The sequence below is a fragment of the Apteryx rowi genome, unplaced genomic scaffold (genome assembly GCF_003343035.1).
Source record: "Apteryx rowi isolate R43461 unplaced genomic scaffold, aptRow1 scaffold_172, whole genome shotgun sequence".
Taxonomy (NCBI): domain Eukaryota; kingdom Metazoa; phylum Chordata; class Aves; order Apterygiformes; family Apterygidae; genus Apteryx; species Apteryx rowi.
Window position 1 is genome coordinate 799538 of NW_020447997.1, and position 22151 is coordinate 821688.

Genomic DNA, 22151 nt, shown 5'->3' on the forward strand with positions numbered 1-22151 from the left:
CAATGTATTTCTGCTTGGATGGCAGCAAGTCAAGCTGGACCATAACAGTATGTTGCAGGAGTGCTTTACTAGTATGAAAAAGCAAAAGCAGCCAAGCATTCCCACAGTGGATTGCTACGCCATCAATGAGGCTGTGTGCCACGATGGTGAAAACCACCACCCAGGTGTGAAACAAACTCTCTGACCAATATCCACACTGGGATGTCTGCTGCCCAAACAAGCTGGCCATGACCACAGTGCCAACCAACACAGCTATCACCACTACATTCCAACATACAGCCCAGCCCAAAGTATTACTTTAATGCCTGACAGCAAATTTGAACTACTGTCAGGTTCATCAGTAAGTCGCAGCTGTTTTTTGCCCCCAAACTTAGAAGTATTATCACTCAGGTACTTACCACTTAAAAGGGATAGCAGCAGAACTGGAATATAAAGAGACAAAGTGAATAATCAGAGGCCTGTTACCACCAACTTGTCTCAAGAGAAGACTACTCTTAGATCACAAACTGACCTAGGCCTCCAACCTAGGAAGACTGAGCTTCRTGCTGAACTTTAAGCACACAACTGGGCTCAGCAACTGCAGTAAGTCAGTACAACTAGACAGCTGTGATCTGTCTTCACGCAAATCAGGAAGCTTGGTCAACCTTAATGCACATTTTCCATATAAATAAAAAACTCCAGAAGTCATTTTAATATAAAATGTTTTTTATTGTTTTTGAAAACATTTAAAAAACAATTTTTGAGCACTTTCAATAAAAAAAATAACTGAAATGCTACTGCAATATTCAACTACTGTAGTTTCAGCAGTACAACAGACAACAAAACACTGGGGAGGAGGGGAGAAACTAGATTTCCTGCACTAAATGAAAACGTGGAACAGGGATTTTTCTTTCCTTATGGTGCAGTAAAGAAAGCACAGTATAGTACAAGACTATTATATGAATCTCAGATGCACTGCACAAAAAACGCTTTCCTTCTTTTCAGTTCAGAAGTCAGTGCTTATTGCAATTATTTGCAAATTATTTACTTCATGAATTCTTATCATGATAAAATGATGCAAAAATGTTTTTCAACACCAGAACAATAAAAAATAATCCAAGAAAGGAACATATTCAACAATAACTAAGCTGAATTAGTTAACATAAAAAAGTAAATAACTTGTGAATAACTATGCTCACCTGGTTAACACTGAACCAGTTTCAATACAGCAAAAGAATAAAAAAAATAAAAGTGGTTACAGGAATATATCTAGTACTGTACAAGATAAGTCATTAACACTCATGCACGTTTTGTGATCATGTATTAACATGGTGAAGCAAACTAAACTTAATTTTTCCTGCTGTAATATTCTCATGTAAGAGAATAAGAAATAGAAATATCTCATTGAGATCAATGCACATTGCTACATAAGACAATTTCACCTGTCACTTTTAATGACATTTTGCCTTTTAATAATGAAACACATTAAAAAGTTTTTTTTTTTTTTTTTAATCTGTGGGCCGTATTTGTTGCATTTATCCTAAGGAATGTGCCTGCCACAGGTTCAACAGAATTTTAGTGCAATATATGAACCCAGAAAGTTTGCTGGACTAACCAACCAAATTTAAAGTGTTTGCTGCAATACTGTACATAGGGTACAAATTCACTAGTTCGTATACTTTAGCAAAAAATGCTATCAAAATAATTTATTTCTTATGTTAGTAGGAAGCCAATAATGTAAACAAGGGGTCAGAACTGTCTCAAATTCTTAGTTTTGGAGTATCTGACACAGACAGGCTTCCATTTGCTAGAATCACAGAATTTTCCTTTGGGTATTGCATACTTTGGTGTGCACTAGTGCTCTGTCTCAATGTACAGTAAAGAACTAACTAGCACTAAGAACAGGGACCTAACAGATTATAACACCAACACACAAACACCTCTAAAATAATACATACCAATGTACAAAGCTGTGTGAACTAGCCCTAGCACCATTTATTGAAATGAAAATGTTTTACCTCTGTGCCTGGGATTTTACTTGAAACAATCCTTATTGAATTGAACACTTCTTAAATTAAAAATACATTTGCTTTAATACACTGATTACAGATTATTCCTGCTAATTAAATCTTGTGTTAGGCCCAATGTAATGCTTGTATTTAAATATAATTTTAAATGCACTTCTAAAAACCTTTGGTGATGACTGCATAATTTAGAATGCACCAGCTTTTAAATTGACTCTTGCTTTACTGAGAAATGTTCCTAAAAAAACAGAGGAGTTAGGCAGGAACTTTTTGTTACCAAGCCTGTGTGAGCCTCCGTGTTAGCAATGCGGAGGTCAGGGCAGCACGCCATGCAAACGCACAGACTGCCCAAGATGCTGTGGGTGCTCCTTGCAGCACCGGTGCTCCCGTTTTCCCCCACTGATCTCCACTGGAAGGTGGGTTTCACAAATTCACGGTCATGCTGGCACTTTATCTAGGGTCAGAAAAAGAGGTGCTGACTGTCTCAGGCCCAATGAAGTCAAAGTGATAGGAGGATGCTCAGCACATCACTGGCTAGAGGCCATCAACAGGTAGAGTTCAGGCCCTGCCCTAAGCCACCTCTGCGTGAAAGGACCTGGGTCCCAGCCTTGCTCACAGATCCTCACAAGGTCACAAACAGCACTTTCCCACCCAGCTTCTAGTCTCCTCCCCGTTTCCTTAACAAAACTTAGGAGCACTTGATCCTGAACAAAACAAATCACACCATCGTACATCAATGCACTTAATAAGTCTGTTCCTGATGAAATGGCCAAACTCCTAATGTTAAGCACAGTGAAATCAGGCCCCATGCAAGGTGCTACAGCTTGACACTATTGTTTGTCCCTGCAGAAGAGGCCACAGACTGGTCAGGGGCCAGGGCGGGAGACGCGAGCAAGAGGAGCCGTGGTGTATCAGCATCTCAAGTGCCAATGCAGCAGCACAAAGCGAATCAGCACCAGCAAAACAAAACAAAACAAAACAAAACTGAGATCTCAAGTCATTAGTAGAAACAGAAGATCACCAAGACACTTAAATGAAAAACTCCAATCAGCTACAAATCTGATTCTCTTTTCCTTAACTAAATCTAGGGGGCCTCCCCCTTCATGAGTTCATGACCTCTCATTCAAAGAAGTAACACAAGACAGGAAAATGTTTTCTGCTCTGCTTTCAGTTTTATAAGCATCAGTTTACAGAAGAAATAATCAGTTTTATACTAAGTTTAAGGAATGGTACTATAGCATCCTCAGTGCTTTTTAATGTAAAAGCTTACCTGTGCAAGTCCTCTTTGTAGGATCAGGGCCATGGCTGGTTAAGTACCTCTCTCTTTTCATCATTAGAGAGATAGATGCCATGCTGATAAACCAAAGGGTTTTGTTGTTGTTGTTGTTGTTGTTTTGTTTAAGTGAGCTAGTGAGGTAAAAGTCTAAATCCCATTTTCAGGAAGGGGGAGCTAAGGACTTCTAACAAAAATTAGATCTATCGGTTCCATCAAATCACTTATGAAAATGGAATTCAGGCTCCTAAAACAGTATGCACTTTTAAAAGAAGTTTTACCAAAAGAGAGCTCACATGTCTTACTGTATATCTGTAAAGTGCCTGGCAGCATTATGGCTCTATACAAAATATTTTTAGATCAACCACATTTTCTAATATTTTAATCATCTTTTGTTTGAGAGAAAGAGTGAGTGAAAAAGACAGAAGGGCTCAACCTGCTGAAACATACAGAGAAAAGAACATCTTCCTACACCCTCCACTAGGTTAGAAAAGAGTGGACTTAAAAATGAATCTTTAAAAATAGTATTTTAATGAGCTCCAGTAGCTCTTTTAAAAAAGAGGGAAAATATCACGTTCCTTCTCTAGCTTTGATAAATAATTAAAGAGTACCTATCATCTTAAAATAGGGTGTTATGCCTAGATTAAATTTCAGTGCTCAAAATCTTTTTCCATGAATTTTACCTAATATATAAACATTGAAGTGAGAACTAAAATATCAAGTGTGATGTCATGGATATTAATGGATAAAACAACTACATAGATTTGCTTCTCTTAAATAAAAATTTTAGTGCATCTTTCTTTTTCCTGGATCGTTGTTCCTGTTAATTTTTCCTATCTCTGTGCTTTACTAGAGATGTAAATGGCACTGGTGCTACAGAGATTTCCTACAGTTCACCACTGCGCAGTACCCAAGATTGCTACACACTGATCGAGCACTTGCATGTCACATAGTTCACTTGCATCCATTCCCCATCACCTACACATCTGCAAGCACCCTGCATTTCAGACCTGAATGACAAAGGTCAGTAAGAATTATCTACTAAGAAGTAACAAGCAATACGAAGTATGGAAAGCCTAGTAACAAGCTGGACTTACAACCTTCCCAAAGCCTCAGCCATAGCTGTCAATGCTGGCTGGCTATTAACCACTTCTTTATTTGCTACAATAAGAAATGTTGAGTGGGAACACTATAAAATTCAAATTTTAATACTGGCTCTTTGATAGCCCATCACCTTCAGAGATCTATTTAAAATTGGTAAGACTGCCTTTTCCCTGCTGAAGAATGAGCAACTGGTACAGCAAACTTTTTAAAAAAATGCCACAATACATAGCAAGTGTTTCTGCTGCAGGAGGCACTTCCATTAAGACAAATACAATACGTCTGTCTTTTAGATACAGTGTGCTACATACATACTATAAAACAAAATCAACCCAACATTTCAACAGCAGGATGATCCTTACTCTCCATCCACTCAAAACCAGATGTAGTCATTGAGTTAATGGATTCATTGCAGATTTGTTGAAACAAGGGGTCATTTTTTAATTCCTCCAGTGTAGCATCATCGTCTTGTCCCTGCTGACGACCTGGATCAAACAGTAGATTTGTATCTAAAGTGTTCAGATCATTAATGCTGCCTGAGAGGTCGGAAGACAACCTGATGTCGCTGGAAAAGACAGATGCAACGTTATTGAGATCTGATGCCACCTGATTCACCAGCTGCTGGTTGGTTGGCAGACTGTCCTCCCCTAAAAGGTCTTTTACAGTGCTGCTAAAATCTAATTGCTGCTCTCCAATGTCTGATTGTGCTTGGTTATCTCCAGAAGAAAAACTGATCTGATCGGTGCTGCTGTTTTTCGTGAGGTAATTTGGTGTTTGGAATTCATAAACTGAAGTGCTGGAATTGATCATATTTTGTGGGTTGGCACTAGGAAAAGCGGTGGATGTTTCTAAAATCTGAGTGAGATTCATCCTGGCTGTGTAATTTGAGGGCATGTTGTTCATTCCCAAACCTCTCACTGCATCATCACTATCAGAATCAAGTTTGTTTAACAACACGTTGGTTATTTTTTTAGTGTTTGTTTGTTTCTGAAGAGACGGAAAGGCCGTCTGCATCATCACAGTCAATGGGACTGACTGGCTTCTTTGCGCTATATTATTGGCACTGGTGTCTGCATGGATATTAGTAAATACATTGTGAACTTCAGGAGTCACTGGACTTCCAAAAGGTGTCAAGTTAGAGCGCGGTATATTTGAAACAGGGTAGACTGTGCTGCCACTGAGATTACGCTGGCGATGGACAGCGGGGCTCACACTCCGGCATCTCAGGCTGTTGTTGAGAGAGGAGCCAGCTCCTTTGTTGTCAAGAGGAGCAGGAACAGCAAAGCCCTCTTGCTTGGTGGTGCTACTAACAGGGGCTGCCTGGTGCTGCACAGGCGAGACAGGAGTCACGCGACCAAAGTGAGTATCGTGGTGCCGTGGCTGAGACTGGTATGACTGGCCAGGAACTGCAAAAGCATGAGGTTTCCTGAAGCGGTCTTCCACTAGCTCCTGATAGCTCGTGAGAATGCCATGGCTTGCAACTGATGAGTTACTAACACCACTGTACCCGTTATTCATCCACTCAAGCTTGGTTTTGTCAGGGTGGGTAGCCATAGGCCGCTGCATTGGCTTCACAGGGCTACTTGAGACAATGCTGGCATCGTGGTAAGCCATACTGGAGCTTATGGGAGTAAATGCAAATGGGTTTCGGCACTCCACAGGACTCGGAGGGACACTGCTGCTGCAGTTCGAATGTGGCGTGCCAATGGGTGTATGACGGCTGCTTCCTAGAGCACTGTCGACGGGAGTCGTCTGAGCCAGCCTGGAACAAGGGCTCTCTCGTGACACGTTCTGAGATCCAGCAATCATTTCAGAAGTGGGTGTCGGAGTTGGGGTGGGCGTGGGGGTGGGAGTTGGGGTGGGGGTGGGAGTGTGAATTGGAGTGCTGTTGTTATGGATCGAATGGTAGAAGTGCGCACTGCTTGGATGAGATGACACGGGAGCTCCTTGCGCTGCTGTCTGACTCTGAAGTGCCATTCCTAGACAACCACTGTAAGGATGAGAATTACTCATTGACATCTGCTCCTCCATTAGCACCAGCTCCTCCACAATGCTGTCCTGGGTAAGGTCATCATCAAACGAAAAGAAGTTTTCGTTTGACTGAGGGACTGTATGTTCAAACTCTTTCAGCTCAGACTGCAGAGGTAACTGATTTGAAGACTGTGCTTGTATTTGACCCAAGGAGGAGTCCTGGATCTGGCTCTGTAACTGCTGGTTGTATGCATCCTGCTGTATACCTTCGCAGTGCTCTGCCTCCCAGGCTGACTCTGGTAAGTCACTAGAGACAGTGTGCGCTGCAATAGTCATAACACTGATATCTTGCTGCTGTTCACAATTCACAGATGCAAAGTCAGAAGTTTTGGTGCCATGGTGCCATGTATTTGGGTTAAAGCTGCCATCAGATTTTGAATCATTTTCTATGATAAACATGTTTCCTTCCAATTTTACTTTTATATCTGGAGATGCTGTCGCTGCAAGCTGCTGTCCTAAAGTAGAATCACTGGTATTTATACTGGTATTCAAAGAACAGTCTGTCACTAAGTTTGCTAAAGCTGCAGAATTTACCTTGCTGGGAACTTGAGCAAGTGTTGCGGTACTGTCACTGTTTGCTAATGATACAACCTTCGGAGCTTTCTTAACACTGTTGGCTTTTTGACCCTCCATAGCATTACCAGCTGAAAGCTGCCCCACCAGTGGTTTCTTTACAGGTGGTACCTGGGAATCCTGAAGCGTAGAAGGTTGTCGCTTTCTTGGACTTTTAGTGCACGTTTTGTCTTTAATTGTAGACTCACCAGGAGGTGAACTGATGCTGGTGCTGGACAAGTTTTGACTGGCAACTGACAGCTTTAGAGTGCTTTGATTATTGCCTGCTGAAGAAACTGGTGTGATCTCATTAGACTGTGTTTTGTATTTGGTCCTTGCTTCTTCAGCTCCCTGATCACAGCCCTTAGCTGTTTTTGCCTCCACAACACCATCAGCTGAAACTTTCAAGGTTGCAACCTCAAAATTAATTTGTTGAGCAGCAGGCAGGCCAGGGGCTCCCTTTATGGATTTAGACACATCAGAACTCTCTTGGCCCTGTACTGGGTTCTCATCCAGCAACGCTTCTGGTTCCAGTTTGATCTCGACTGCAGATGTAGCTACAACAGTGCTAGGCTTGGAACCTGGAGACTGAAGTGAAACAACAGATCCATTTTTGATCTGAGGAGCAGTCCTCACTTCTTCTCCTGCTCCTGTGCTGCTGTTAACAGAAGGTGTCTGTTTGACGGGCACACTACTGCTGCTCGGAGCGAGAGATATTGCTGTCATTTTTACCACATTTAAGGAATTCACATGTGGAGCTGGCACAACAGTCTTGATTGGGCTACTGGTGAAGAGCACCGTCGTGGGAGAGCGGATGGTGAGAGCACTGGTATTTGCTGGCTTCGGTAAGATCTGTGGGTAGCGATGTCGGGCAGAGCGGTCACCAACCGGGCTGGCTGGAACATTCTGGGGAGTCTTTGGAGACTGTTTGACTGACTGCATGTGCTGAGTGACCACCTGAACATTGAGCGGCAGGACCTTGCTATCAGATGATCCCATAGGACTTGGAGATGTCACCAACTGCCTGGTCCTTGGCACCTGTTTAGAGAGAAAAAGAAAAGGTGTGTTGATGAAGGATGAAAGTCCCCAAAGCCCACAATCGCATCCCCAAGCATTTCAAAGGTGAAGGCCAACACAGATGAATATACCAAACCTAGTGAACATCAGTTCAAAACAAAATAAGCTCTTCAACCTATGTACAGACAACTGTGTATTTGGCTGCCTAGCACTGGTGGACAGATACATGGCCTCAATTTTTAAGGCATGAGGCAATGGTCTATACACTACTCTGCTCTTCTGCATGACCTTAAAGAAAGGGTCACTCTCGTGCAGTCCTTCAGCACATGGAAGAAAAAGACATAAAAAGGATAAAGAGGAGAGGATATGTTCAAACACTGATCATTTTTAAGGTTTCTAAAGTGAGTTAAATGTAAACCCAGTATCAGGCAGAAAAACTGACTTACTACTGAAATTAACAACACACCTAACACCTTAAAAACAAACAACCTTCTTCCCCCCACCCCACTTTTGTATGACTTTTTGTATGGTTGAAAGACAAGGACAGTTAAAAGACAAGGATATTACAGATATTTGTGCAAAAATGAAACTGCTGCCATCACTAAATGCACTCGACCAACCAAAGTCAATTTACATCCCATATTAGGGGCTCAGTGACCCACACTGCTTGTGCTGGCTTTCCTGTCTGGTTAAAGTTCACCTCAAGGGTGATTATTCCTATATATAAACTAAATTATTGCAAGCTTAAATCCCACTGTCACTGACCACAAAGATGAACTTGGCTTATTCTGTATAATTAAAATTCTACTGGTTCCATGTCCATCACAAACTCGATCGTACTGTTACTCTTGTGGTACAACAAAGTCACTGGGACAGAAAAGCGTCAATGGACCCAAGTCTTTGAATAACTGAAGGAAATAATTTTTCTATCCCACTGACATCACTGCTTAGTTACTGACAATTTACAATCCATCCTTTCATAAGTTGGTTTCACTAGAGAATCGCTGCAGGACCTTACCGGTATCGGGCTGGGGACAGCTGCCACAACAATACCGATAGGCTGAGGAGACAGAATTGCAGGACTTCCATTAGATATACTAGCCACGCTGTTGGTTGTGGTGCCTTCCGTTTTCTTTGCTGGAGACTCCCCTGGCAAAGGAGACTGCAGTTTCTGTTCTTGCTGCTTCTTCTGGATCTTACGCTGCAGCTGCTGCTTGGCATCAACAGGAGATGACAGAGTTTTCACTTGTGGTTGAAAGGAATTACTTTCAGCAGTAGGTATAAAAGCTGAGGGCTGGGGGATCCCTTTTATTCCTGAACACAAAAAAGAAAGGCAGTATTATAATAAAACATACCGTGTCTGTTGCAGTGCCATTTCTGCATGTAAGCACACAGAATACACGGCAGCACCTCCACAACCATTCTGGGACTACCTCATCAACGAGGGCATTTCAAGCTCAAATCTGTTCAGTGTTTCAGTTTATTTACAACATTCTGTCAAATCCTCTATTGGGGCATTAGCTGGGCATTAGCAGCTAAATATTGTGTACTGGCATCTTGTTTCTAGTAATCCCAAATTGCATCTTTTCTACCAGCAAAATCTAAAACCAATGCATTTCATTAAACTGACAGTAGAGGGCAGTGGATATGAACCTTTAAAATTCATCTTCTATCATGTTTTTGTTTTGTTATCAATATTTAAAGCACTTTTAAAAATGAAAAATCTTTGTAGAAAGCTGTGGATCTGTGCCATAGATGAGCAGCTCTGAGCAGATGATATTATCTCATGATCAGGACGTTAAATATAACGCATATAACAATGTCGGAATGGATCACAACCAGTGTGTGATCAGGGATAATGCTGAAAGGGCAAGAAGAGAAATGACAAGAGAAGAAGGAGAAACAAAAGAAGGAGAAAGTGAAAAAAATATGGAAATTATAACGAGAGAATATTTTTTCTGAAGACAACGCCTTTGCTGATCACACACAAGCAATGGTGCTGCCAGGAAGAACAACAGACAGTTGGTCTGATCGGTGCAGCTGGTACCAATCCCTGTTACTAAATCACCTCATAACTATGATCTTTCATTTATTAACAGTCAAGAGGATTAGCACATTCCCTCAGTGACCACCTAATCCTGTTGAACTGCCCTGTCAAGAAATTTTAACACTCTTTCTTTTATACTTCGTAGGCTTCTCAGTTTTTAAACAACTCTTAATTATAAATTAATCAACATCATGCTCTCAGCAGCAGTCTGCATGTACCATGACAACTGTAATACTGCAGCATGTCTCCACTTTCTGCCTTCAATTCCTTTTTCACAGAAGCAGTGAAATGCCCAAATATATTTCAATATCTGGAAAACAATGAAAGAGCTATGTGGGCTAAATACTGAAGGCAAATAACATTTATGAGGACCTCCCCCCCCCCTTTTTTTTTTACCATCTTTGAGGGTAAAACTTTGTTTTTCTCAATTAATGCACAGAGACACTATAGTTCCTTGTGAGAAAGAGCAATGAGAGTATTTTATTTGCCATTCTAGTGCATACCAATAAAAGCATCTCTCCTGAAATGACCATCCAAGCCTCAGAGGCACAAAAGAGAAATAACTGCCCATTTCCTTGAAACACCATCTTTTCTCAGAGGAAGTAAGGGCAGGGAGGAGCTGTACGAACGAAAGAGCTATACATACATGCAACTTTCCTTGTAGCAGCATGGCTAGCAGAGCCAATGAAGCCAAGCAAGGACATGTAAAGAGAAGAGCGTACAGAGAGTAAAGCCTTCCACTATCATTTCTCGGTTCTAAGTTGTAATAAAGACAAGACAGCTAGAAGGAGAAAGAACAAGACGCGGAAGCCAGTGGCCAGAAAAGGGGATCACCAGAACCCACAGCCCTGACAATCAGCTTCCATTTGAAATTGCCCTTTTTGAAGTCAAGAGATTTGCTTTGGTTCAAACACATTTCTCTCAAGAGATGTAGGGGAGAACCTCCCGGGGGAAGTTTGGGGGATGCGTTGTGTACCTATACTTCCTTCCTCATCCCTCACTTTTGCAATTTATGTCATCCACAACCAGAGAAAACTTCAGATGCTTTGATGATTCATTTTGAGAATGAAGAGGAAAACACAGAATACAAATGTAGATGTACAAACAACCACATCAGATATAACCTGTTCCAGAGGTTGAGTACTGCAGGAATTAATCTGGTGTAGTGAAATAAAAAACACCTCTTCCCTTCACCTTAACAAAGGTGTGAAAGAGTGCAGGAATCTCAGTCACCCAAGCGCCCCCAGACAAGGCCCTCCTGTCCCTCTCAATGCCCCTCAGACCCTTATTTCTAATGTGGTCAATAACAACAAGAGCTGACCTAGTTGTACTACCTGACACAGATCAAACATCTCAGGAAAATTTGCATCTGACATATCAAAAATGCCCGTAAGAAAATCTGCTCTTGAGAGAAAATTAAGACAGACAATTGTTTCCATACTAGGACAAGTTATCAGACAGAAACACAGCTACACCAGCAGTATGCCTACAAACCCCCACTGTACTGGCACCAAAATCCTGATTTAGCAAAGTACTTGAAATTCAGTGCCATTACTCACACACTTAAAGTTAATCATGCCTTGAAGTGCTTTGCAAGATCAAGGTCCTTATTGGAGGAATCGCAGGAGACCATGGACTCGGTCCGGAAGGACAGGTAATCTTCCATCCGAGCGACAACCACAGTTACTACAGGCCGCCTCCCCAGAACTGCCAGTAACCCACCACCTGCGCTGCACACCCGGCCTTCAATTCTGGGCAGTGGATGCTGATCTGAACGGCCAGGATGGACTGGAAGACCCACAACATCCTGACCGTTTCCGATCATGGATCAACTCCTCTCCTTCCTCACATCAGACAACACAAACTAGAAAACTGATTTGTGAAAGACCACTCTGAATTATCCCATTAATAATTTCCTTGACTCAGTATTCCTCGCTTTGATTTCTCTGCTGTTAAGGTGTTTACTGAAATCTAACGACTTCTGGAGAAGTAATCAAGTCTCCAAAGTCCTCTCACTGATCACCCTCCAGATAACCTACGGTTCACGCTGGTTGTGATCAGGTAATCACTTCAAGGCCACCTGAGAGCTCTCTCTCCCTTCTTCCTTTCCCCTTCTCCTCCCTCAGGTAGCAAATAGCTCTCAAGAGATATTTTGCTAAACATTCCTACCCCCAGTCCTTCCAAAATGAACATTAACATTACAAATCTAAACTGCAGCAAAAAAATGTCAAACAGATGACAGTGACATATGAAGCCACCTTCAGAGCCTGTAAGGCTAACACCACAGACTAGACCTTAGACCACAGCTTATTTTCAGCCCCTGCTTCCAGACTACCAGCAAGAAAAGTAACTTGCAGCAATGTGGACTAAAAAAATTGCTTAAATGCATGCTCGAGGGTCAAACCCAGCCAGCATTTAAAGTCTGTCCTGAAAAGAGGTGCTTCCTCAAACTGATTATTACTCATGTCACCATGAGCAACTGAACTATCACCCCTTATTTCATCTAACACTCACGGGAAAGGACTGAAATGTCACTGCCTGAAGTGGGATACACTGCAACACAGGGTGGGGACAAACGCTGCTTCCACCCCTAATCGTTCTGGGCTGCCCACTCACTTCACGCCTCCCTTTCTTTGGCATCCTCAGATTTGATGTTAAAGAAATCCCTCTTACATAAAATGCATTCCTCTTTTTAAAGATCCCCCTTTTCATAGATTCAGAATTAAGTTAACCCATTACCTGCTGGTGCCCCTGCCATTACTGTTAAAGCTGCCATTGACTTGGTACCGATATAGTGACTTTTTACAAGGAAACGAGCCAATTCCAAGACCGTATCGAAAGGCTGGCTTAGCACTTTCTGGGCCCATTCACAAACAAGCCGGCAGGCCGCAGAGACAACTTCCTCATCAGCACTTTGTAGCTGCCCAGATGGCTCTGTCCCATCCAACTAAACAAAGAAAAAGGAAAGGTTACTTATATTAAAAGTTATTAAGGAGTGAAAACAACATGAATACAGAGCAAATGATGATCAGAAACACACAAAGCTCTAAGTAAATACGTTCATTTTTTCTAAAATTGGGAGAAAAAGATCACAACATCAATACAATTGAAAATCAAATGCTTTAACATTAATATACTGCTTGTTTCCAAAAGCATTATATGAAGTTAACATTTTTGGAAGAAAACTGCAAAGAGAATCCTAACATTCAGACTACCTACAGTTGATGCCTCCTGCATCCTAGTCAACTTAGCAGCCACTCTTACCCAAGAACCACTTCTATCCCTGGGGTTCCAACAGTGATATTTTTAAAAATATATACAGCAAAAGCAAAACAGAGAATCAGAGTTAAAAAGACAAACTCGTGGGTAGCAGCACTGTGAAAATCTGCTTCACCTCCAATTTTTTTTTTTTTTGTAAAAAGCACTGTAATTTGTTCTGAATTTTAAAGAAAAAAGATCAACCAAGGTTTGTTTTCCAGTATGAGAGTGTTGTAAAGAAAAATCTTATTAAAAACTACATAGCTCTTTATTTTGTTTTGAAAACTTTAGACGGACAGTAAAAATAACATAAGAAATGTAATTTTGCAAAAATATATATAAATAAGCAAGTATATACCATACCCCATCTCCAGTTTTATGAAAGTCAAGGTTGGGCAGTGTTGGCATATGCACAAAAGCTTTCTTCCTCAGTCCACTGTAGCAATATGTGATCAAGAATTAAGGTCTAAATTGTCTCTGCTTAGCTTGGGGACAAAAAAAGGCTTTAACTCCTTCCCCACCCGCCATGAAGTTTTTCAAGCAAACTGAAAAAATAGATCTGAAATCTACTGTCATTAACATAATCTCATAGCAGGCCAGGACCAGAAGGCTACGAATGGCTGCGTTCCTGGGCACACAGGTGGCCCCCCAACTACGCAGAGGAGCAACTGAGGCTGGATATGATGAACTTCATCTGAATTTGGCTTACGAGAACCACTAGCCCAGGCCAAATAACTTCAGCTAGCTACCCTGGATGTAAATCAAAATTCAGACTAAACGCCCTTACTAAACAAGACCTAAAAAGAAATGGAAAATATATCATTTTCAGAAGCAAATCACTCTATAAAAAAAATTGTGCACAATTTCTAGCCTGTATTTAGTTTTTACTTCCAGTTTTAGTTCTTACTTTGCCCGTTTGCTAAATTTTATAAGTAACTGACATTTCCCTCTCATAAGGCATTTGAACAAACTGAAGAAGTTGCCTCATGACGCGATAAAGTGACTGAACTCCTCTCACAGGAAGGTGTTTTTTCCTAAGATCTCATACCATTTTTGTGGACCTCTCCTCACCCATGACAATTCTCTAAAAATATGGACACAAAAAGCCAGCTTTATTCTTACATCATTCTCATCAACACTGTACATAAAAATATACTTCCTACTTTACTCTCTCTTGTTTATACATGTAAGAGTCAGATTAGCTTTTTTTCCTCTCCCTAGCATTTCTTTGGGAATTCACGTACAGTGTCTGTTCTCTATGACCCCCAAATCCTTTCCAGAATCACTAGTTTTTCACTGCAAACATGGTCTTTATTTCTCTTTACTATACAGTGGAGCTTGCATTTGCTTGCATTAACATGGATGGAGTATAATTACAGTGAGTTAAATGTCTTAATACCTAGCCCCTTAGAAGTGTGAAGTAAGGTCACGTTTTAATCATCCTGAATTAGAGACTTAGGAAACAGAACTGAAAGAGACACCCTGGGCCAAGCTATAATTATACCATGATTTCTTCCTTCCTTATGATTACGTTACAATTTCTTCCTTAAAACCTCTTTATCTCCATCCTGAAGACCACTGATAACTTTTGGATTCCACTGCTAAATAATCCAATGTTGTATTCAAAGAAACAATTTATCTGACCCAAAATTTGCCTGTTTACTACTATATGAAGACCTTTTTCTCTAGGGAAGACAAGCAATACAGGGCTGCCCACTAGCATTTAATTCTCTGTAAGTGCCTACTTCCAGTAAGACCTTAGCAAAGACCAGTACTACAGTGAGCCCACTGATCATCACTGCTGGTTCGTTTGAGTGGTTTTTAATTAGGGCCCACAAGCACCTTGATGCCCTTAGGTCTTCTCATGCCCTCTGCCTCCCTACCTTACGGCAGTGACATAGCCCACCCTGCACATCCAATGAAGCACATAGAGCGGGGGGCAACAGCAGGCAGCAGGTATTACATTACTTCACAATGATTTCTGATGATACTCGAGAGGTGCGATTCTCAAATTTGGAAAGACAAAATTTTTGCTGGTGAATAAACTCCTTTCAAAAATCACTACTAGCTTTTAATTTTCCAGTGGAACACTTCAGTGTGCTAAAGACTAGATGGAAGGAGTTATCCATATACTTAATACAATAGCTTTATTTCAGAAAAGCCTGAGGAAAATACACATCCTTGCAGCCTTTAGACTTGATCACTGCAATTCTTCTCCAGCAGAGCTTTGTGCCCTTACACTGAAGCAGCAGGACCACCAGCGGTATGAGTAGACACTTTTGCACAGCATTTTCCTGAATTTTTCACAGTAGCCGCCTGTCAATTGATTAACTAATTTGGCCCAAGATCAAAATGCCTGTAGTTCTGCCTACAACAGTATGTCTAGTTATGTTATATTTGTAGCACAGCTTAAGAAAGATCTCTGGCTTTACAACCAGCTTTTTAAGTTATTGGTGTGCACAGGTATTATGTAACAAGCAAGGAATGTTACGATAGTTCTGACCTGTGTTACTAATAAATTATTAGTTACTGCACACATGTAAGGCAAATCCCTTTTTTCCACTATCTCCCCCCCCCTCCTTTGCACTAAATGACAAGGCTTCTTTGGTTACTCACTGTTTGACAGCTAAGCATTAGAACACAACAAGGACTAGTGTAACCCAAACTTAAGCACTTGTTTCTTGAAGTTATGTCTTGTAACCTAATGCTACAGTGATTAACAACTTCTAAAGAACTTTGGGGAAAATGTTTGCATTTTTTATTTAAAATTACTTCTAAATTTAGCTGGTAGGTCAGCCATAACAACAGATGTTCTCCAGGCAAGCGCAGAAGAAATGACTGGGAAGTGTTCTAGCAAAGGATATTTTGATTTGCCTCTTGTGCCTAGACGGCGGGCCTTCATATTTGGAAAGACATTTTTCATGATCTTTCCAAAGTCAGCAGCACTTAATGGGTGGTAGCCAAGATTGTCACAATAGCTCCTGCAACAAAGAGAAAGAAAACGTGAATGGAACCAAAGTTAATACAAAAGGCCAGCCTACGCGTTGGGCTCCATCAAAGGTTTTTAAAAGAAAACACTCATACCCATCCATGTTCAGAACTACATTTAACATTAATGAAGCTATCCACAATGAATTGAATACATTAAAAATGTATAGTCAGAGCTACTAATACCATAGTTTTTGCCTTGTTCTCTTCTGAGTTCAAAGGCAAGTCACGTGGAGATTTAACAAGTAGTGGCATTATCTAGGGCACAGTTAAGATTTACTCCACAACTTAGTTTGAAGCTTACATTTCAATTCATTTATTTTAGGACATAAAGCAGCGACATTCTCTAGGCAGAAGCGTGGTTTGTGTGTGGCAAGGCCTGACGTCTTGCATGGCTATTCGAAAAGCAGCAGGTGAGAGATCTGCCTGCATGTACAGACAGACATTCTGCCTAGACAACCTCAATTTATTAAAGCATATCCTCCCAAGGCACCAGCTTTGCTTTTATAAGGTATAACAAACATGTATTGAGGCCCTAGTCCTCTTACCAGTGCACAAGCAACTATTTGCCCACGTTGAACTATGTAAGTTAAATTAAGCAGATGCCAACTCCTTACAGACATCCTTATAATCAGTTCTAAATTAACAGAGATTCTGCGGGCCACTGCAAACATAAACCTGTTAATCTTTACACTACTGACTATACTTCCTGAGAACATAGGGGAGAAAAAGCAACAGAAGGTGCTTATTTTTCTAAAGGCACTGTTCTAGTGAAATGGGCACAATTATCTGTCTTAGGTTCTCAAAAAACTGCAGAAGGAATTTTGTTTCAACATCTATTCAGATGTTTCAACATCTGAGATATTTTAAAAATATCTCCTTGAGGCAGAGAACAAGAATTGCTAATTTCACTGCAAAATGTGAACAATCTGGAAAATTACAATCACATGAAAGCACAGGAGAAAAATGGAAGCTGCTCAGGAACTTTTACCTATGTAGCAAGCACTGAAGGCTGCATAAAGATATGAATGCTATTACATATTGTCTTTTGTTTAAGACCCCTGTGGTATTTCACAGATGTTAATGCACTACGTCCCAAAACATACCACTAAAGCATTCTCATTCAGATTTCCATGACATGCCCAAGGTCACGGAATCGGCACCAGATAGCAATGACCTCCTTTCCTGTGAAAATTCCTACCAGAAATACATAAAAACAACCTGTCTCTGAAAAAAGAGGTGATTGTATGCAGTTCTGTACGGCATCATAGCAGGAGAGCAGAAAAACAATTACCTCATACACCACCTGCCTGCTACTCTAACCAGGTACATGTATGCAAACAAATTTCTGCTCATAGAGAAAGAAGGCAAGAAAGAAAAAGCATTCCTGAAACAGAAGTTTCATTTCCATCATCACCTACTAAAACCATAACAATTAATAATGACATTTGCATCAGAGTAGGCCAAAGGGACTGAAAACTTCAGCTGTATATAGAGCAGTATGCAGTTCTTGAGATATTGCACTGCATTTATTTTTTCTGTCAAAAATCCTAGCTATTACAGAGTAGGTATCTGTTGCACTTATCCTTGCTGGAGATGGGTATCCTTCACATGGAAAGCACCACCACAAATGTCATGCTGTCTGATGATAAACAGCAAGGTTTATGCTATTTGGTTCTAGCACTCCCCTGCAGAGCTCATCTACACCCGCTTCCCACCGCTCCTGGCCTACATTGCCCAAACCATGAGATGTCACCTGCAGACCTGTATATAGACAGCCATTATCCATGAGACTAAGAAAACTCCAAACTTTTATTTCTCCTTCCAAAAGCCAAAAAAAAAAAAGTGAATGCAATGCAATTCAGAGGAGTCAGCCTTGCGGAAACTTTCAGCCCACTCTTGTGAGAAGACTTGCACCCTTTTTTATTTAAAAGAAAGTCAGGAATGAAACAGAAAGTAGGGGGGGAAAAAAGCATTCACAACAAGTGTCTGACCACGGGAAGGGGAGCCCATGGAGGCTCCATCCTTGGAGGCATGGCATCACACCTTCCTTCGGTGGGAAGGCACCTTGGCAGGGCTCCAGCCCAACCTCCAGCCCAAAGCAGGCTCGGCTAGAGGCCAGACTAGGCTGCTCAGGGCTTTGCCCAGCCTAGTCTTGCAAAGAAGGATGGAGGTTTCACAGCCTCTCTGGGCTCCCGTTCCAATGCTTAATTATCCTTCTTTATACGTTGACTGGATACAGCCCTGAGCAACCTAATGGCACTTTGAAGCTGCTCCTGCTTTGAGCAAGGGGCCGGACCAGGTGACCTCCAGAGGTCCCCTCCAACTTGAAATGTTCTATGTTTCTATACGGGACATCCAGGAAGTTTGTTGAATAATTTTTACCTATTTAATATACCAAATTTCATTAAAGTGAACCTCAGTCACAGTATCTGGTTTCTGGACAAGTCCCTTTGAAGCTAATACAAGGGAATGGATACTTCTCCAGCTTTGTTGCATCCTCTTAGAAATCAGAAGCTGTTTCAGTTATAATGTTGCTCTAGACAGGTCTCTATTTGCCTTTTGTCGTGGCCTCTTACCAGGCTCCACTAGATTTTAAATTTACACTTTGGAGATTCTTAAAAGGTAGGACACTGTCACTTGGTCATGCTGATTACAGGACATTAAGTCTCAACTAGCACGCCAAGGAGGGCTCTCTAAATTTCTCTGCTGCAGTCAGCAATATCGTTGACTGAAAAATATACAATATATGCAAAACAAAATAGAAAAAGTAATTTAGCAAACAACAGAATTAGGAGCCTATCAGTCAGTCAGTTTTAAAGTGAAAACTATTCTCTACGCAGGAGAAAATGAATAAATAAAAAAGGAAAAAAAATCAGCCCCTCAAGTCTAGCACATCTGTTTCAGGACAATTACTTGCTAGCAGCAGTAAACATACAGTTACACGGTCCCCTTGTATCCATACTGGCAGCTCCTGCAAGCTTGTGATTTCTAAGCTATTATTATTATTATCATGTAATTTCAGTTTTCAGACAGATCATTCCATACGGCCCCTCCTCCTCCTGGCTCAGCCGAGATCCCTCCATGTCCATCTGTGGTCTGTTATTGACTTGACAACACGTACCAGGAGCCTCTTGCCTGCAGCTCTTCTCTCTGCTACTTGCACTCCTGGCACATCGCTGAGCCCAGGAGCGGTTCTGCCGATTCGAAGGATGGGTGGGAAACGGATGGGGGAGGGAAACGCTAATCAGAGGCAGGAACCACAATGGACACACGACTGCTTGCGTTCCTTTGCACAGAGCTCCCCCACACAGTAAATTTGGCAAGAAAAGTATTTTTTTGTGAGATCTTCAAATTAAATGTACTCAAGACATAAAATACAATGAGCGTAGACTTGAAATAAATGACCAAAAAGATTATCTAAAAGCCAGCAAAGACCATCAGACTCTACAGCCCAGCTTAAACAGCTTCCTGGGCACGGAACTGGATAAAATGGAGATAAAAGCCTGTATTGAAACAGAAGGGCCAGAGAAAAGCTACATACACAGTGCCTCAAAAATCTGTCTTGCTACTGATCTTGCTTAGTGCTGTATTAAATGATGTCAGCAGAAAAAAGTGGCAAAATCATCTCATTCTGTAATGTTTGGAGGCATCATTAATACAGAAAGTGATTAGGTTGTTACAGGGAAAAGCTGAAAAGCCTTGATGAAGGAATAGAAAAAGAATAAATTAAATAGTTCAAAATGCAAAATAATACACATGAGAATCAGCAAGAGTTGTTGCTGTTAAGTAGGCACTCATCAACCGAATATGGCAAAAGAGAAAATGAATGTATTAGTCATCCTGTTATTAATTATGATCTATCAATAGCAGCTGATAAAAAGGTGGATACAATCTCAGTGCAAAACAACAGCAGAATTTGAGGCAGACATAGGAGAGTATTACTGTCGCTGTAGGTACAGGCAAAATCTCACACAGAATATTGTATGCATTCTGCATGCCATATTCAGGAAAGATGAATTCAACAAGACAGGTGCAGAAAGGTTATTATGAATAGCAATTGATAAAGAGCCTATTACATGAGATGAAACAAAGACCTTGGCTTAAACCAGCAAAACAACCGGTCTCTAAAAATGGATTAGAGTGAAGAACCTTAGGAAGAGCTTGGCTCTCTTTAAGCAAAAGAACAATGCTGGCACAGAAATGAATCCTTCAAACGAGGTAGGATGGAAACTAGAAGGTTTAAAACCATCAGAGAAATAAAATTCTAGGTCAGACTTCCAACAGCAGCAACGGAGGTGGGAAACAACTGTTTTAGACAGAATTTGACCAGCTTTTAAAGGGAATATATAGGAAGTTGCTCGTGACAGAAGACTTGACAGTACAGTAAGTTCCATGCTGTTCCTATCAGGGAGTATTATATAAAACACTGGTTAGGTGTTATCGAACAAGATTAACATATTTCTTGTGCATTTCATTTGTTTAACATACTATATATTTGTTTAACATACATAGTATTCCTAGATCTACTGCCTTCTTCTGTTCTAGCTTCTGAATGTTCCTCTAACTTATTGGTTAACATCCTTAACATTTAGTGCATGCAACCTATACATCAAGTAGCAGGCCCAGCAGCCAGTAAAGCAAAAATTAACAATTTACAGACTAGAAGAAAGAGATATGGGCTGACTCAAAGACCTCCTAATTTGTACTTAAGTGTATCAAGTGAATCTTTGGGCACCAAATAAATATGAATGATACGACTCATTTCCTTGGATCACTGTAGTAGCAGCAAGAAAGAGGACACAACTGTTTACTGAAGGCTCAACAAATCATTTTGTGGGCAAATGGGGGTTTTGTCTGCATAAATACTGCAGGACTGCACTCAGACTCTAAATCCTAAGTCTCTAGATTTAACTAGACCTACACCTGGATTCCTGTGAAAGGATTTTTACTAATAGGGAGAAGGTGCCTCAGTAAAACTGATTTGTAGGAAAACAGTGGAAGGATTTGATGGGCAGAAGCATCTACTCTCTGCATTCTGTATTACATGTTAAGCAGCTCCCCATGAGTCCCTATAATATTTTCTAATCTGTATTCTCCCATAAGTCCCAAAGCTGACAGAAGAAACGTGTCCCCTATAGAAAAAAAATCTTCTTATGGCACAACTTACGCTGTCAGTGTAAACAGTATCACGATAATGCCAACAAGAGAGATGAAGTATCTCTCATCTACCTCCCATCTGAAATTCAGCTGCGAGGTCTCAACCTTCTTAAGCACTAGTACCTTATCCTCCGATGCATTTTTCATTTATTTTACCCCTTTAAAAGCAAGATAAATCTATTCACTTTTACCTAGAGACGTGGGCTTACAATTAGAAGAATAAGAAAGCAGAAAGAATACAGAAAGGAAGAATCACTGTGTTAAATTAGTTCAGAGACAAGAGCCTACAGAAATGCAAAGGAGCTGGCAATGCTATTAACACTTGCCAATGCTGGATTCGTGTAGAGTGTGAGTACCTGTCTGTCTCATTTCAGTAAGATAGAAAAATCACATCAAAGGTGATGCAGAAGCCCAGCAGTTTTGTAAGATTTATTTTGACCCAAGTTTACAGCAGGAATTGAGATGCTAGCACAATGCAGCACGCTTCTGAAACACTGATTTGTGTGTAGAATGCATAAAATTGCTTACTGTGAGCTCAAGCAACATCTATCTTTGCAAGCAGAGGAGAGAAAATGGTAACATAAATGAGACAGAAGTGAGTTTTGATATATCTTAAACCCCCTAGGTAAAGAAAATGATTTATCAAAACTCACTCCCATATCTATTTATATGCCTGCTCCCCACCTCCCACTCCAAGCCTATTCTTCCGTTGGTGTGCAAG

General features: G+C 40.9%; 1 protein-coding gene across 2 annotated transcripts in view; it reads right to left on the reverse strand.

Annotated features, from left to right (window-relative positions):
* Window positions 1-684: 684 nt before the first annotated feature.
* The window catches only part of RFX7 (regulatory factor X7), a 40991-nt gene continuing 19524 nt past the window's right edge, over window positions 685-22151 (reverse strand). For both annotated transcript variants that reach the window (XM_026060865.1, XM_026060866.1), the window contains exons 5-9: window positions 16147-16263; window positions 13646-13730; window positions 12764-12971; window positions 8996-9291; window positions 685-7998 (exon numbers count right to left, since the gene is read on the reverse strand). In XM_026060865.1, the coding sequence (XP_025916650.1) occupies window positions 4705-7998; window positions 8996-9291; window positions 12764-12971; window positions 13646-13730; window positions 16147-16263 (4000 nt within the window). In that variant the 3' untranslated portion in view covers window positions 685-4704. The remainder of the gene's footprint in view (window positions 7999-8995; window positions 9292-12763; window positions 12972-13645; window positions 13731-16146; window positions 16264-22151) is intronic.